At 41.5% G+C, this 19025-nt stretch overlaps 1 protein-coding gene across 5 annotated transcripts in view; it reads left to right on the top strand.

The window, feature by feature from the left end:
- Positions 1-4706: 4706 nt before the first annotated feature.
- The window catches only part of RasGAP1 (Ras GTPase activating protein 1), a 46432-nt gene continuing 32113 nt past the window's right edge, over positions 4707-19025 (top strand). The window contains exons 1-3 of one of the 5 annotated variants that reach the window (XM_022814158.2): positions 4717-7322; positions 9211-9375; positions 17799-17922. In XM_022814158.2, the coding sequence (XP_022669893.1) occupies positions 9309-9375; positions 17799-17922 (191 nt within the window). In that variant the 5' untranslated portion in view covers positions 4717-7322; positions 9211-9308. Of the gene's footprint in view, positions 9376-17798; positions 17923-19025 lie in introns of those variants that run through there. The other 4 variants (XM_022814159.2, XR_002674869.2, XM_086975838.1 and 1 more) reach the window with 4 other exon arrangements.

The raw sequence follows: 19025 nt of genomic DNA, 5'->3' as shown, positions 1-19025 counted from the left end.
AGCTCTATAGCGAACTAGAAACTATATTTTCTATGTTACAAGTCATGTGGAAGTCATCTCAGATCATCTCATACATGTCAAAGAAAAGCTATCAGAAGGTTTCAACGAGACAACTATTGCCATTTTAATCCGCCTCTCAGAAACCGCAATAACGCGTATGCTCATGAGAAACAACAGCTTTTGTTCCGTGCCGAAAATAATTATTTCAACATGGCGTGTTCAACAACGACGAGTGTATCACGTTTTCAGTTGATGCAAACTCAATTTTAACTTGGCTAAAAGCTTTTGAAGCTACTTGCTACGGAATTTTTCATTACAAGCACACAGATCATACATATTTGCTTCCATTATCAAGTGCTTGAACATCAATAATAAGCCTTGACATACGAGAAAAAAACCATAGTAGCTAATGAGTGGGCAGGCAGATGGGTGGACGCCTCAAAGGCCAAACGAATCTAGGCTATATTTGAAAAATACTCATATGTTGGTAGCCATAATTTTTAGTTTCGCTTATGTGACTTATAGCCCTTATGTGACCTCCCTTATATGTTGTCCTCACCAAGCAACATTCAGAAAACTTGAATTGGAAATAACAATGCATTAATATCTCAAAAAAAATTTCTGAGCAGAAATGTTATTTAGAAAAAAAGTGTCTCTGCGATGCTATATAGACTAAAAAAAAATATACACTGAATAATTGTTACTAATCAGTCACAACAACGATTCATAGCAGGGGCTCATTCTTTCCAAATTAGCCATTATTCTGGTTGTCCAAAAGCTTGTTTTGACATCTTGCTTTATAACTTAGATCTAACCCAATTAGCTAGGCTATAAACGATCTGCGCTAAGAGGATCTTTGATTCCCAGCAAGTTTAAACGGCTTTTGGTAGGCTTTGTTATCGCTCCGCCATCTTCACTGGATATATTTAGAAACAAACTATTTTCAAGTGCAACAATGGCCCATACATATTAGACCCAATATTCTATCTATCTCTATTACGTCAGACGTGAAAATGGGCAAACGTACGTAAATAATGTCTGCAGATATGAAGAAGTAGAACTATTTCGATATTGCGGTAATGAGAAGGTCGATCGCGCGTAGAGATCCACGGGAAATTTTCTCATCACCCATATAACATACTGAGAGAAACCCAGAAAGTTTTAATATTTGAGATTTATTGAAGTCGTCGTATATATTTCTTAGCTTACTGAAGATCGCTTTACTTAAGAACCAACGGGCTATTATAATTGCCCATCCCTTATGCCCTTTCCTTAATCTTGATTGTAAATAATCGAAGTATTGTGGGCACAACTCAAGAGTCTTATTATGACCAAACACTTTGTAACATCTAACAAATATAAAAAAAGATATCACTTTTATCAGCAGAGCGCACCTGTATTCCTTGAAGGGGACGGTTTTCGTAGCCGAAGATTATACGATCTCATTGTGCATGTCTATAGTACGTGTCTGTACGTGATAAATTTTGTGGTGGCCTTCATTTACTTCTGTAGCTTTATTTATTTATTCTTTTTTTTTGGCACATAATCAAAAAAACTTTTTTTTTTTAAACTCTCCTTTAGCTATTACTCTTATATATAAGAGCTGTAACGAGTTCTGCTGAATTGACGGTGAATTCTCCATCTATGAGTGAAATTCAAACAAAAATATTAAACATTCAAATTTTTTAAAATAATGTCCTTAGATTTTGATGGATCTAATCGATTTATTGACAGAACGCATCTTCGTTATACTATTTTCGTTATGCTAAAGAAATCTTTTCCTACTAAAAAGCTAAAAAAATTACAAAAATGCATTAACCAAATTGGGACTCCTGTGAATTTGTTTCGAAATAGTCTAAAATTCGTAATATCACAAACGCGTTTATTTGAAACCCATAATAGTTATCAACAAAGAATTACTTTTAGTTTATTAAAACTGTTTGTGTAGTACGTATCGTTGGCGAGACGTAAAGCAGCCATCGTTGGTCTTTTTCGCTTGGCAGTCCAAGTTACCACTAGATGAAAACTTGTGTCAAGCAGAATCTAACTAAACTCGTATTCACGATTAAAAGTAGTTGGTTGTTTTTAAAATTCGAACGAAGATCAGCCATTGTCTAGTCTTTTATTCGTATTGGACGAATCTCCATCAAAACTTCCGATCATCCTTTTATTTCAATCAGATTTTTTGCGAAAACTTTCCGTATAAGCACAAGCACCATGTCACGGATCATTAATGAATACCTCAATTATACGTCATACGGAAAAATTAACCAAAGTGCCAAAATATTGAGATTTATTTACATGAGACTAGTACTTTTAAAAATGAAGCAATAGGTCACTTTCGACTCTTCTCTGAAGAGAAAATGCGAACCCTGGATAAAAAAAATTATGCACCGAAGTGGTAATTGGCTAGTTTATGGTTCAAAGTATGCGCCTGTTGTGGGTAAAATCAAGTTTCTGGCTAAAATGTATGGTTATTTTTGTCTCTAATGAAAAATACGCCACGCTATCGCGTTTTTCGAGAAAGACAAAATGATCACCGAAGAAATTTGTTATTTGCATATTCTACAAGCTGCATCGCTTGAATTTTTCTGCTTATTATAGGCGTGTGTAATCCTTTTTAAAGCACTCGCTCAGTAACGCTTAATAATTTCTAAAGAATTAACATCATAAAATCTCTTTGTTCTTCCAAGTCTCAGAGGTGGAACCTAAGAAACTCTACAAGTGAAATCTTTTATTATTATTATTATTATCACATTTTGCGACTGAGGGGTAAATGGTGATTTTTGAAATGTTTGTCAATTTCAAGACACAACAGAGCATTAGATACAGGAATTCATAGCCAACATAACATTTCAGACATCTAACCCTACATAAACCTGTATTAAGTTCAGGTAAGTCAGTTTGTCTAGACCTTAGCTAGACTTTGCATTAAACAGGGAAGGACAGGACCGTTGCGTAAGGTCCAGGATTCTTTCTTACTTCCTTTCAAAAAAAAATAATTTTGAAAATTTTGTACTCGAAGTTACTTGTTTCGTAAGGGGAAACATGTAGGCAGCGTGACAGCAAAGTCATCTATAGTGAAAACGGCGGACGTTGCACAGCAAAAAACAAATCGATTGCAATAATGTACAGACAAGTAATAAATATGTAAATAATATATAACAAAAAAAAAAAAAAAAAAAAACGAGACCTATTTAGTAAATTAACGGGATTAGTGCAGCCGAATAATTGAAAAGAACCTAGAGATTAGGCTACGCTGGGTGGTCGTTCAGCCCAGGACGGTGTTAGGATAATTCTATCACAGTGACGGCTCGCTAAGTAGAAAAATGATACTATTGTAAGATTAAATTTATCACTTATTCGTTGACCTTCGAATAATTTAGAGAATGAACTGCGGTTAGGTAAGAGAATCGTTCAAACGTATTAGCAGGAAAACGCAATAACTGTAAACAAGCAGTGCAATAGGTATAGCAGGATAAGGGCAATGAGATATTTAAATTAACGACAAAGCCCGTGGGTCCATCTTGTACCAAAAAAAAAAAAAAAAAAGTCTATTCCTTCCTATTTGTATGTAGTTATGTAATAAACAGCTCTGTGAACTGATAATCTATTATCAGATCGAGGCCGAGCAACATTTCCGCTAGTTATCAATCTTTCCTATAATTGAAGCTAGCTGTTTCCCGTTTCGACGTAGTATATGCTCGATACGTAATAGTCAGAATGTGTAAGTCTATGATTCTCTTTATTGCGTTACGATAGTCCACTTCTCCTCCCTCCGCGTTCTTCCCGAGCAACCTGATAAGCATTACTAGCTGACAGCGCTAAATTACAACGGTTTTTGGAGATCCTATCTGTTCGTCCGCATTTATCATGGACACTTTTGTCATCGAGAAATATGGTTACAGTAAAGATGCTACTTCCGAAAAGATACTTGACCTTTTCGAAGTTATTTAGATTTATACAGCATTGCTCACAGTATCTTCGTGTCGACGTTGTTTTTTTTTTGGACGATTTTGTCTACGCTATATGAAAGTTATATTTCATGGTATTGTCACCTAGCTCACCATCGGCCCCAGTCTCATTAGACTGATGCAGTTTTTTGGGTTTATATATTTGTGGAACATTTATTTGAATTGGATCAAGAACGCCATGACACAAAGCCAGATAAGCATAAATAAATCGCGGCTGGTTGGTAACTAAATCAAGCGTACTCGCTTTATTTCGCTTGCATAACATTTTTCAAAATGGTTCCAGAGTTAGGGATTGTGAAACAACCGAGCCGGGAGATCGGCCCAGCAGAGTCAGCTTTCTCATTTCTTTGCGTTTGTTTTTGTGGGCTTATTGCCGCACGCTTCGGTCGTCACACTTCGTTACGGCTCCGTCAACGCGTTGTACAAGAAGCAACGCTGTTTCTGACACGAAAATAAATTGTCGCTTTCATCATTCTCCACACGTGAAATTCCCCGCTACTTAAAACTATTCACGATCGTTTTCTGTCTGCCGCGCTTCGTTTTAAAATTTCTGTCTGCTTCAAAACGCTTGACGACATTAACAGTTCTGTGCTTCTATTGATGCTCCCACGTAGTCGTCGTGAATCTAAATCGTAACGAAACTCTATCTGGCCGCCTGTTATTACCTGCCAACCCAATTGTCACACTGAATGCGCACACGTCAGTGAGTGCCAATCAACAAATAATTCGGTTCGAAATTGGCGCCGTCGATCGAACGACAGGGGTCGCTTTGATCGGTCGATCGTTCATTAGTTCGTCAGCAGCTAATAATACTTCGTCTACTACCAGTCGCCGTGTTGTTGTTGTCGTCGTCGTCGTCGTCGTCGACATGATTGTGGTTCAGGAAGAAGTAAGAGGCACGCCTACTGCTGCCGACCGCCGCTGACGCCGTTATCACCTCTGCCTACTGCTCTCGAGGAGGCGCGCCACAAACGAAACGACTTCCACCCGTTGTAAGCAACTCCCGAGAAGTGTAGGGGGGCTGTCCGCCCCGCTGGACCATTGCTGCCAATGCAGACTCACCGATCGAGCAGCAACAGAAGCGTACTCGTCGCCGTCTGTATTCACTGTAGCAGTAGTCGCACGACACACACACACACACACACACACACACTCACACCCACCCAGCCACCCACCTATACACACACACACTCACATACACACACTCACTTACACACACGCACGCATGCACACGCACGTCTTCACTCACTCACCCACTCACTCACACACTCACGCACTCTCTCACTCACTCACTCACTCATTCACTCGCTCGCTCGCTCGCTCGCTCACTCACTCACTCACTCACCCCACTGGTTCACTCACCCATCCAGTTTCGGCCGCCACGCGCTAGCAGGAGCGACGGCAGCAGCAGTCGTATCTCGTGCGCTGCTGCCATCCGCTGCTGTTGCACTTATTCCTGTTCTATTCTATTCTATTCTGTTCTGTGGTGGTGGTGGTGGTGGTGGTGGTGCTGGTGCTGCTGTTACTGCTACGGCCGTGGTTCATGCTGGCGTTGTGGTGTGGCGCTGCTGGGAAGTTGCGAGTCGACGGTGCGAGCCTTTCCCTTTTCCGCGAGCCGCTGTGTTATTAGTAAACAAAAACATGGGCGACCAGCTAGCAAAAGCAGCATTTGGGCTAGCGATGATGGGCAGCAAATAGAAAGGAGCGCTTACTCTGACGCCGCCGCTGTCGTGTCCTAGCCAACCGAGCCGAGCTGCGCTAGAACTAAGAGCAGCAGCAGCAGCAGCTGGCGCCGTAACAGTTCGGGGCGAGTGGTGACCGGTTGATGTTGGGCTGCTCGTCGGCGGGAGTACTGGCAGCGGGCAAGCAATAGCTGTCGCTGCTGCTACTGTCCCGTCGCCGCCGCGGCGGGTAACCACAACATAACCGTAGCGGCGGCAGCAGCAGCAGCAGCAGCGCCGATTGTCGTGCTGTATGCTACGACAGCGCCGGTAGCGTATAGCAACAGGGTGTCGTCCCATAAGCAAAAGTCGCAGCAGCTCACAGCGGGTGTGATCGGGTACCGCCGCCCCGGTATTGGCCGTCGTGCTGTTGCCATTTGATCAAAGGCAGATGGACGTTTCTCGCAGCGGTGGTTAGCGACGTTGGTTTGTCGGCAGTGAAGTGAAATCAGATGACGAAATCCTGCTGATCTAGAGAAAAAAAAAAAAAGGAGAAGACAATCGAGAGAAGAGCAAGGGAACGGCGAACCGGGGAGGCGAAATCGTCTGTTTGCTTGTGCGTCTGAGCGTAAAAGTGCGTACACACGGCGCCGGAATAGAACGGAATAACGAACACAACAACTAGTAAAGACAGAGATAACATTAATGAATGCAGATCAAGCGAACAGACAGTGGCGATGAGAGAACGTTTTGTCAATTGATATTACGACCTGGCTTCAGTGAACGTTACCCGCACTTTAGTTAACGCTGTTTATCCTCTCTGATGATCAGTGGTGCAGTATTGTTAACTTTGGCGTGTGCATCAAGCAACAGCGGAAACATTATGATTGAACTGCGGCGGTGATACGTACGACAAATCGTTGTTTTTATCGTACGACTGTGTACAGTCGTCTGAACGCTGACGCGTTGTCTATCTTGAGTTGACGCACGGGCCGAATACGACTACGAGGAGTTCGAGAAGAGTGGCAGGAAGTGAGGGGAACTCCAGCGGTTGTGGCCATAACAAGGCCGTCGTCTCTAACCGCCATTGCGATGTTGGAATTTCGTCGTGTTTGTCCCAGTGCTTCGATCGACTGCGGCAGTGATATATCGTTAACCGTAAACAGATTTAGTTGTTAAATGATTGATACAAAGCGGAATACGCCTGTGACCTGACAAAGAGTCTAGGATTCTTGCCGTTCATTGGGTACCGAATGATCTTCTCGATGTAATTAAACAGGTCAATCAACAACAGCTGTCGTGACGAATGAATAATCGGAAACCAATCCGATTGCAACTGAATCCGACATGATCGAAACAAACGGACGGGGGTTATGGAGCGAATCTAGCTAGCTAGCTAGCTAACTAACGTAACGCCAACTGTTATCACTCGAGTACCACTAGTAGCGAAGCCGTTGTCAGTTGATCGGCCGTTCGGTGTATCCCACATAACGACTCCTTGCCGCCGTCGACGCGTCGAACGCCTCGCATCGTTCGTGCATCTGTCGCCTGAGTCGATATCTGCCCCTCCGCCGCCACCCCAGTTACACTGTATTGTAGTTGCCGACGGGCTGTACTACAACTGAGATGCTTGGTAAGCGTCATACGCGTCGTCATCTTCAATAGCAATAGGAACAACGACAAAATCGTGAGTGAACGCAACGGTAGTGAGCCGAACAGTGGGGAGGCGGGACAATAATATCGCCGGTTAGGTATTAGTTGCAGTCGGCTACGATTAGAAGTGACGAGCGTATGATATTGCGGCAGATGTTGGAGTCGGTCTTTGGTGGTAGCAGCAACTGGAGCAGTAACGCTAGTACAGAACGTTAGTCAGCCAATTGAAATCGGCAAAAGCAAAATGAACGCAAGCTACTACTATAACTGCTGGTGAACGCGTCGTAGATCTACTTAGCCTTTTTACCCGTTACACAGTTACCTATTAGTACAAGCGTTCTGGTTACGGCGGGGAGCAGTCGCCATAAATCGATGGTAAGAGCCAATCGATCAATCGAGGTGTTGATATTGGGGGTTGTTATACAAAGTGTCGAGTAGACACGGTTCCAGAGAGCACAAGCGAAAACCTGTTCGGCGCTTCGTTTGCCACTGCAGTTGTTGAAAGCATAGCTGTTACGATGAGCCCTGCTAGCGGAGATTCCCAGTTGGTATAGGTCAGTGCGTGAAAGTGGTTCAGCCTGTTAGTCAACGAGTTTACTGCCAGGCACACGCAAGAGGATAGTGTGTCCGTCCCTCGGGACCTCCATCCGTCCCCCGTCTGGCCGTCCCCTGCCTGCCTGGCCGCCCGCCAGCTCAGTCAATCACTTGGTGACGATTGTGCCTCTACCGTCCGTGTTCCAGCGTGTAGCAACACCATTCATGCCAGCGTGTCGAAAGTAAAGTTGTTGTTTCATTCGCTGAGTGTCCTCCAGTGTTTCGACACTGTGTTCTCCAACTTTGCCACAGTCACACAAGTTCGCACATACAGATTCATACACGCGCGCGCACGCACACACACACATACACACATACACACACACACACACACACACACACACACACACACACACACACACACACACACACACACACACACACACACACACACACACACACACACCACGCACATCTGTTCCCTGCATTACTGGCCTGCTGCCTGTTTTCTAGCTCTTGTCTGTTTGTGCGTCTGCGCGGCAGCCTGCCCCAGCCCGCAGTTCGTTTATCCGTCCGCCAGCCATACGTCGTCTGTAACTGGGCTAGCCAAGCGGCCGGTTGCTCTATGAAAGAGCCGCAGCAGCAGCAGCAGCAGCAGCAGCAGCAGCAGCAGCGGTAGTCGCATCAACAGCGGTCGATTGATGTAGAGTACCGTGGAGCGCCGCATAGTGAGTGGAACGAAGAGGTTCGCTTGTTTGATCGGTCTATCATCGCTCGCTCTGTCGGCCTAGAGTAGTTGCAGGTCCGTCGGTACCCGTGCGTTCGTCACTTGCACTCGTTTGCCGCTACTTCTACGGCGGCTGCTGCTGCTGCTGTTGGCTATCGCTGCTTTACCACTACCGCTTTGTCAGTTCAGACTACTCTATTATTGCCGTTGCTGGAGTGGAGGCGGCACTGACGGTCGTCGTCGCGGGTTGCGCGTCTACTGCTGTTTCTACTGTACCACCCGCGTTGCACAGTAGAATGGATCGAGTGAGTTGAACTCGATGGTGTTGAATGGTTCACTGGTTGCGGGCCGATGCCGACGCTGAAATCCATCGAGGAACATGTAAAGATTGCCAGTGTGGCCAAAGGAAGCCGGGGGGGGGGGGGAGGCAACAGCCCCAGCGGAGCCGCTAATAGCACCATTAAATACAAGGGCTAGCAGGAACTTCAAACGAAAGAGAATAGCAGCAAGATAACAGAAATAGACGAAGCTCGATACGATGACGCTGGTTCACCGTTGATAGTTGCAAGTGGGGCCGACTATGGCAGTGCCGTCACGATGACGCGACTAATGACGATTATATTTTTATTCTGTATTAACATACTATAACTGTGTTTACTAGCCGATTCTGGAATATGGAGTACGTGCAGTGGTATAGTGCGTTCGCGATCATTGAGCGTCGGCCGTAACATAGTATACGCATGTGTGTGTTATTATGAGATGGCGGCAATGGCGTGGCCAGCGAGTGACCAAGTTCGAACGATCGAGAAGTTGGCCGTGATCTTTGGTGAGTAAAGCGTGTTCGATTTTATTTAATAGTATTTGAACGATCGTGTGCTTGAACGAGCTTTGCAATAGCGAATGCGATGCGCAGACAAGAACAATAGCGACGCGATAATAAACCCGTATAGGAGAGGGCAGTTCACGCAGTATAAACGTAATAACAGTCCGGCATAACCGGCAAGATGAACTCTGACGGATATTCTTCAGAGTGATGTTTTTTTGGTAGAGAAGCTTATAATCCGAGTGTGAAAATTCATTATTTGCTTCTGGCAAAATATGTTAGAAGTTTTCGTCCTTTACTTAATCCGATTCTATGAACTTTTTTTTTTCTGCACGTTCCCTTAAACACCGTCATCGCAGACTATCCGATGCAACCGCATAATCATGGTTTAAATGTTTCGAATTCTACGTTTCTACTGCCGTTGAGCACTGTTTCAGACGGTTGACTCTCGGCACGAAACAAGGTGTACCTACCCCCGATTTCGAATTTTGACCACGTGACATTTGAGTTTAGTAGGCAAACAAAGTATCATCGCACGGGCACGATGATAACCGCAGTCTAAACCAGCTTTAGTCGTCGCCCTGTTTAATCTACGTTTGTATTAATACTCAAATGTCTGAAAATATCCGTGTTATTTTGTGATACATATGGCGACAATCCAAAGAAGTATTCATTGACACGCGCCAACAAAAGGCAGCCTATCGATCCTTAGAGACACGTTTACATTGAATGGGTATTTCTAGCAAAACGAAAAATTGAAATGAGAACATACGCTAGAACGTCCTTCTTTTTACCACAGATTTGTTTTCTCGTTTCCACTCAAACGAAACATTATCTTTTATGCGAAATAAACTTAACGGTCCATGTAGTTGTATAGCGTGACCTCAGAGATATTTCTGTTGTCTTCGATAGCGGTTCGGTCGAGAAGTTTCTTCTTTCAAGTCATTTAAAGTAATGGAAGACATTTTGGAAAAGAGTCAACATCGCTCACTGAAATAACTCAACTTTTTTTCGCCATTTGGGCAATAAATTGATTTTTAGGGTAACGAAGACCGCATTCATTCATAGACCTCTTTTCGGACGTCTGCTTCATGTTTTGTATCGCCTGTCTTCCAAGCCGCGCTGCATAGATCCGAACAGCTGTAATACGATAAAGCAAGAACTAGATCGCTATAGACCGGATGTAGCGAAATTTCCTTCTAAGCTCTGTCAGACTCTTCCGGGTCGTGAAAGAGCCTTCGAGTTGAATATTGTCCTGCTACCACAAGTAATTTTGCGTTGTCCTTTGTCTCCCCAGACTCTTTATACTCCTTTTTTTAAAACATGTGACGAGCAGGCATAATCATTTTAAGTTTCAACAGCAACGGAACCAGCACGTGGGTATCTCAATAAGCATGTGTTGTTCCAAATAAATCTATCCCGAGAACTTACCACCAAATTCATAGTAAAGCATCCATTTCAAGTCTCATTAAACCGTCGGTTGTCTATCCCATCGATTTTCGACGCTCAGACTTATCGGAGATTTAATTAGGGTTATAAAGAGGTGTTCCTTATTTCATTAGTATTCAGAAGATTCCTTATTTATTCATGATGTAGAAGTAACGTATTTTCTATGCGTGCGGTCAGTCGGCTGACACTGAGTTCATGCAGAAGCCACTTTAATTTGTCCCATATAGACCCTCTATGCTTCGAGTTTTTACGTCCGGTATCGCCATTGGGCATTCCATCAGATGGTTGACTTCCGGCACAAAACGAAGTATGTATACACCGGCGTTCGAACCTGGAATTAGCCGACAAATACGTTACCTAATAAGCTACCACAGGGACCCATATTGACCCCGGTAGATGTAAGAGTCTTATGACAGTGGTGGCAAGCTCTAGAAGTAGCTCGCCGAATTTGCAAGCAATAGTACCCACAGTTTATTGTTATTCCTTTCATGCAGCTGTCCGACACACGCACCGTTTAGGGTTAATATAAGGATCTTCAATTCCGGATTGCGTAAATCAATTTCGATAAATGTGCTTACCCTTGATCTTTTGGGCGACAGTCGTCTTTCTATCTCCATATTTTCTCGGAGGAGACCATGTCGACGAATTCACAGCGTTTCCGGTTCATGATTTCATCGCGCTAAACAACAAAGCAAACAAACTCAGGCAAAAGGTAAACACAGGATAGTCCGGAGGAAAACAAAATATAGAAGTAATAATAATAATAGAAAGTTTTCTGAATTACTTTGCGACCGACCTAATAGGACTGCTATAATCAGTTCGCTAGAGATCGTCTTAACATCAGCTTGAGAAGATTGCCTACATATATATGATTCAGTATGGGCATTTTTGCTAAAATAGAAACAAATATTTTTATATTTCAAAACAATATTTTAATTTAAGTATGCGCTAAATTACCTCTTGCCATTTTTCTATCCCCATCTATTCCATCACTGTGGGACTCTGTCGTTTCCGGGCAAAAGATCGTTAACAGATTATCGTCTGATGACGCAAAGTCTGGACTAAACGGTGAAATCATATCTATTTGAGCTGTTTCAATGTCTGCCGGGTAACCTAGATGTATCTGATCCGGCGTTGTCATAATAAAATGCGACGCCTTTTACGTTCTCTAGGATCGATTCTTCAATTTTGCATTGACGTGTTGTAAGCTTGTTAATTATTCACAGTAGGATCCATCGTTTTGCCAGGTGACAGCAACTCATAGTATATGATTCCTTTCTAATTTCACCTAACACATAGCATCAACTTCTTTGGCAATACTTTAGGCTTTGTGACGGATTGTGAAGCTTTTTCTTTATTTGCGCAATATTGTCATTATGTGGGTCCCTTTTCATCGTTGGTGATCAACTGCTTTTAAAGTGGCTTGATTTCGTTGGGTTCCGTAGAGTTTCGGAAATGAAAACACGACCGTCAATTCTTTCGCGTCTATTCGTGTGGCACCCAAACATGGCGCTTTTTCTTCAAATGATTTAAAACTGTTCAGCTGTCTCTCATAGCTATTCATGTGTGGATCTCGCTCAACCTTCGTAATCATTTTATTAATTTTATCCGTCATTGCTCGACCACTACGAGGAACAGCCGAAATTGCCAGAACGAAAGTGACAGAACCATCCTTGATGACGCACCCTGACCATAAACAGAACAAATTTGGTATAGGCCTAAGCAGACATTTGTCTCTTTATCATTATTAGCAAAAATTTGACTCTTCATTCGCTAGGTCTTAAGGCGTCCTGGCAACATTGTCACATTTACTACCGGCAGATCTCAACTTTCGATTGACACCAACGTTTAACTGACTGTTTATATTTGATATGCGCTTTCGAAGCCATCTAGCTGTTACTTTTCGACAACTTCATATATCCTCACCCTCCGAATATATGCGAACTTCTCATGATTTCGCTGTAAAAAAAAGGTTCATCATTGAAGAAAAAATGCTCTTTTCGAAAAACACTCCCGGCTATAGGTTGAACAGATGATGCTTTCAACAGTTTATCGTCATGTTAGGTAGGAGAAAAATTGTACCAATGATTGATAATTGTGTAGCCGATGCCACGTGATAATAAAAGCGATAGGCGGTTGACACCAACGACATATACTACATAATGTGAAAACACAGTGCCCTTAGTTTAAATTGATGTATATACACATGTGTGCATGTATTTCTACTAAGCTAGCTTGTATTTTGAGACTACTCGCTTTTTCAGTTTCTTTCTTCAATACCCATCGACGACATCTAGTCTCATATATGCTCTAAATATGGTGGTCCATGTGGACCAATCTTACCTTGCTTCATACAGCCGCAACAAGGTTATGTAATATAGTACATAATAATCCATTTTATAAAACGAAATTTGTTTTCAATTTACGTTTGGAAATGTACCTCTGAAGCAGGTGACAGAGAAATGGGCTGTTCAGCTTGCCCCTTTATAGTCGAACGAATGTTCGATGGAATATGAAACGAGGTCTTAGCTACTGTATGTATTTCTGACCCGAGTCGCTTCAAAATCAGCCATTTTGTTGATAGAAAATACGGAGTAGTCTATATACACCCCGCATGAGTAGGTCGCATGACTGTATCACACGTAAGCTCCGAAGTAAGTAAACGAACAGCGTGACGAAGAGGCGTATGCGTGACATATTACTGAATGGATAGATAAATAGGACGCAACCATACCTGCACCTTTTCCTTTAGTGGTAGCACATCTTTTGAACTAGTCCATATCATGCTGTTTCGGTTGGCAATAGCAGCACCGCTATTGCCGTGCTGTATGTATGTATTGTATGTAGACTATATTGGTTTTTATATCTGATACCTAAGTAGTGGTTGCTTAAGCGGCGGGCCGTGGCTAAGCTAGCGACAAGCTGGCCTGTAGGATTACAGTCTGCTTCCCTTAGCGGGTTTAGCGTACGCCCGTTGTGTATGCATGGTACCGTGGGCAATATCCATTGGTTTACTCTCTGGCGTGCGAACAAAGCCCCCGTCGCTCAGTTTTGCGTGTGGCCACCCTAACCGCTCCACCTTCAATTCGACCTGTGGAAGCTGTAAAGCCAATCTGCGATTCTCCTAGTGTCACCAATGGATTAGTAATGGATAATTGTCGATTTATTTCACATTTACACATGTACATATATACAGGAGGTATTACCCACCGTCATTATACGATGTCGATACTGTTCAGCTACCCAGTCAACCAGCCAAAAAAAAACCTTAACTTCATCACGGTCTGTTGGTGTCAGCTGAACCCACTGGCGGTAATCAGTCACGCGCAGTTTCAACAACTGCAGCAGGGGGGGGGGGGGGCAATAGGGGAGGATGATGCTGATGATCATCTTAGTCTGTAATTCAGCCGCATCGTAAAGTCTACTAACAATGTATACTGAAAAGTCGTTTGCTAATAAATTATGTTACGCTATCAACAAAGGCTATAATTAGCTAAACCAATTGTTCAGTAGAGTAATGACGGAGCCCACCGTCCATAGCTCTAAAAACCTGTTTTTTTTTTCTCCAAGTGTCTTTTTTTCTTAGGATATACATTCAGTGTTCTATGTCAACTGACGTATGCAGTCATTGCCACAACAGAACAGGACGCTGAACGCTACTTTTTGCTTGCTTTTTTTATCGCTTTTAGTATTCGTTGGTCAGAATGACCTTGACGGGCTCAAATTATGAACTTTTTGTCACCAAATTGAACGGTTCTGGAGCAATGCAGTCGATAAGAGTACTTACTGCCTGCGTCGAGGTGACTATGAATACGACATGTTAATCTGAAAATAGGTGTTGGCCTTTCTGAGCTACTTAGGTATAAGCCCAGTATTTATTTGGCATCGTAAACAGTTGTTATGCTGCTCAAGCATGAGCGTAAATCGTCTATGACCTGTTGTGACTCGACAATGGGAGAATTGAGCTATTCCTATGTATTTATTAGTGATTCCTTTCCATATGATGTTTGTGATTACTCTGTTATGTATACTCCGTTCGGCCTTCTTCTGACAACTACAGCAGATTTACTGGATACTACCTTGACGTTTATTGGGTGCTATCGTATACGGCCACGCGAACAGCCATAGGTTTGATCATAAGTAAATAATAATAATAATGTTTTTCTTTTCTTAATAAGCTTTTCAATAATTGTGGGTTCGAGCATGCTAGATTTGATCTATGATCGAACGGTATCACTGTTACCGGCATCTTTATTCAAAATTCAACTTTTCTTTTCAGAGCTGTTGTTAGAGAAAAATAATAGTCGCAGTTCAACGTCCGATGTTGTTGTTTAAGATGGTTGGTTCTCAGTACAAAATAAAACGGTGTCTGACCGGGCTTTTAGCCCGCGTCTAAGTCCATTATTTTATAGTCTAGTAAAAAAAAGCGTTGTTACTAGAGTATCGCGGGGATCTTAATGTGATCAAAAGCATTCCAATGAGCTACCCCCAGGAATAACCACTTATTGTTCATTGTTAGACGTGAAACGATCATTGAGCTCAAAACTGATAGGATAACCTTAAGACAATTAATAAACGTAAGATTGTTCTTTTTGTCGATAAGATATAATAAACCAATAAGATAAAATAAACCGATAATTTTCGTTGTGTTTTACTAGCGTTATATACCCTAGCATAGGGTAGTAATTAGATTTTTCTCGACTGTGTCATTGCCGGCTCATGGTTCAACTTAGCGCCAAATGGAAGAAATACAATTCTCTCCGCCTCTAGGTAGAAATGCCTTGCAATAGCAAGTGGATTGTGTCCCGTTATCTTCTCGTTCAGGCTTTGCTTTTCAGCTCGATATGTAATACTTTGTTATCGCCATTTTTAGGCTACGGATTCGGCCTAACTCTAGGCGAAATCGTCTGGAATTTCCGTTATAGGCTACTGCTCAAGTTTCGTTGTACGGTATGAGACATTATTCTAAATAAAGAATAGTCTTATCGTACATTTTTGGGAAGCGAACTGGTCGAAAAATATCTGAATATTTTAGGCGGGGCTCGCAATATGACAATAAAATCACTATTTTTTTTTTCTATAATTGTCATAGTAAGCTATGTGTCAGGACCAGTAGATTTCTAGCATTGATTAAAATTAAAAAAATTTCTTATTTTAAAAAATTAAATTGTTGTCAGTTAGAAGCAGGTTATCATGATATGTGTCTACTCCCTTTTCCTATTGCTAGGGAACAAAGGCAATAACCAGTTACCACGCAGCAGTCTTTTATGTTCGATTGCTTCAGGTTTTAAGTAAAAATTGTCGGTCCATATGAGACAGTGTCATATAATGATGACCAGAAAATTGTGGATTGAGCATAGCTTCGTGCATGGAATCATTGTCCGATTGGTCAGGAAAAAAGGAGTGCATCGGGAAATTAAAGCTCTGATACCGTTACAATTTGTTATTTAAAGGCGTTGAGCACGGCCTCTAAAACTTTATATGGAAATTTCAGTTTAAAAAATCACGTATGTTTTTAGTTTAAGTAGCCTTTAGGTATAGAAGTTATGGCATTCTTTAGTGGTACCAGTCTATTGAATAATGGTGAAAGTTTCCCAAGCAACTGTAAATCGACTTTAACGAAGCCATAATAGTTCTCATAAAGTGAGACACTTTATAACCGATTTTAAAAATCTTCCGAAATTTCCCTATGACAAACCTATGCAGAGAAGTTTTGAAAACATCGCAACAGCGAGGTTTAATATAGACAAACTATTTTAATTTAATATAATATTATACTAATACGTTACTAATATATTAGTGCTTAAAGAAAAATTATCTTAAAAATCTTAAGTTATTTACATATTCGTCAAGTTCGAGATTATATGATCGGCAGTGCCCCATTAAGTTTACAAACCTATTTGGCTAATTTTTATATAGATATCGTGGTTTTGACCTCGTGGAAATGAGTCCTGTAAACCTCTGTTGCATATTATGTCACAATGAGATTGCGTAAACTAGCATTTGCGGTACCTGCTGAATATGACCAGGTTTAAATATACATAATTTTCGACTCCTGTTAATCGCTTTAAAATTTGAATTCACGACTCAATCCTATCTTGTACTTTAATGATAATACTGATATATGCTCAGAATAGAGGATCATGAAACAAAAAAAAAAAAGAAATATTTTAAACATTTGTTCTATTCTATATTCTAGAATTTGAAAACATAGAGAAATAGCTTATTTACATAGGCATAATTACTAGCTGACTAGACTGAACCCATGATTTTCTTGTTTGTATAAAGCGGACACCGGGTGCAGTAGTGGCAATAACTATAAACATTAAAAAACAAATTATAGTTTATTAAACATTTCACCTGTTCGAGTCGAACAGCGAAAATTCTACCTCAACGAGCCTAGGTATATTACTAAACTGAATTTGTCGCAATCTCGATTAGATCTGAGATATACTGTGATTCTATCCGATAAAATGACATTGATAATCAGTAGTACCTGTGTTTTACTAGCTTAGAAGACAATAATGATAAGTAAGTGTGATTTTTTTTTCGGTACAACTAGGGATGGCAAGACGATTGCCCGACACAGTCGTACGTTAGTTTACAATACACACGATAATATCTTACCTTGGTAACTGCTCGCCATCGTTTGTTATTTATAGCACGGTTTTTCTTTCTTTTTTTTTTTTTTTTTTTAATCATAGGCAAGAGTTTTCTAGCCTATGATGCAATTTCTTTTACGCTACTGATTCGAAGCGTTGTTGCGTGCTTCGTTACAACGCTGTTATATGCACATATATTACGTTATGCTCTCTTTCAGTAACGACAGTTCTTCTGATAGTGCCGTTTTTCGGGTGACGTCAGCGGTCATGATGTTCAACTTGTCGAAACCACACCATTTTTGGGTCAGTTCAGATATTTAGATGCACTTAAAATCGTGCGCTAATGTTTAACGCATTATATATTAACTATTTCAGGCGAAGCAAAGAATTTACCACCAAAGGGCAGCTGTAATGCGGATTCCGGTAGAGATGTCTACTTTTCACTTCGGCTTGATCAAGAAGAAATCTACCGGACAACGGTGTTTGAGAAGACACTCAAGTTAGTAGTCAATGGTTGGCACCATAACACTGCCACCAACACGTCACACATAAATAGCCTCTTCCTTTTGGCAGTTAGAGAAACGAAAAATCATCGTTTCACATGCGCGTACATAATGCATGCATGCATGCATGCATGCGAGCGAACTTTAGACAGCGTCTAGCGTCGAGGTTTCCGCAATTAGGCCTGCTAAGGACGTTCTGTTTAGCCTTGGGACGTACCGTTCCTGAGTTCTATTAGAAATGTTATATTGGTCGACAAAATACTCTCTTGACAGCGTCGAGACGTAAGGTTTGTTGCTTATAGCCAAATTTTAAAGGTAAAGCCTATTTGTACGCTTTGTGAATCGGCTATAAATACTAGTTTGATACTTTACGGCTACCTAAACTATTCCTAGCTGAAATTAAATCTTCTTTATATTTGTTATTGTTCAAAACGTCCGATACCTTCATGTACATGCGTAAGTTCGTCCTATAATGGTATTTAACTTTTAGATTGAGATGCAGTAGAAACAGCCGGTCACACAGCATTTGTTGCTAATTAGCTATTCGGAGGAGTCTTTTCAAATTGGACAACCTCAAATGAGCCTAACCATATTATGGGTTATTGTTCCTATTGTTGGGCAAATGAGTTTGTCGATCCGGGTCGACAAGCCCAAACATTACTGACTAACAAATTAGGAATTCATAGTTCTTACATCGTTCAGAATATTGACTGCTACAATATGATTACGAAGTAAACCGCAATGACTAGATCGTTTAACTGTAACAATGATTCATTATCGAGCAAGCTTTTAAGCAGCGGAGCAATGATGTAATGGAAAAATGATCAATAAAATTTATTAGAACTCTTCTCAAATAAAGCTAGCTGAACATGCTGCCAAAGGTCCTGTTATGGCCATTTGCAAATAACTGGCAAGTTCGAACTCATCAAATGGTAATAGCAGACCAACCCAATAGGCCCTTATCATTTTGGGTATAATTTCATACGCGATGTGACCTCATGAATTCCGTACAAAAATAGTGTATGAGACCTAGGCCATGACGTAGCGGTAAAAAGTGTTCACAATTCATAGGTATAGTCACAGTTTTTATAATAATTAA

Source organism: Varroa destructor, unplaced genomic scaffold, assembly GCF_002443255.2.
Source record: "Varroa destructor unplaced genomic scaffold, Vdes_3.0 BEIS01000007.1, whole genome shotgun sequence".
NCBI classification, from domain to species: Eukaryota; Metazoa; Arthropoda; class Arachnida; order Mesostigmata; family Varroidae; genus Varroa; species Varroa destructor.
The sequence above is the reverse complement of the archived record's forward strand: the minus strand, read 5'-3'. Positions and strand labels throughout refer to the sequence as shown.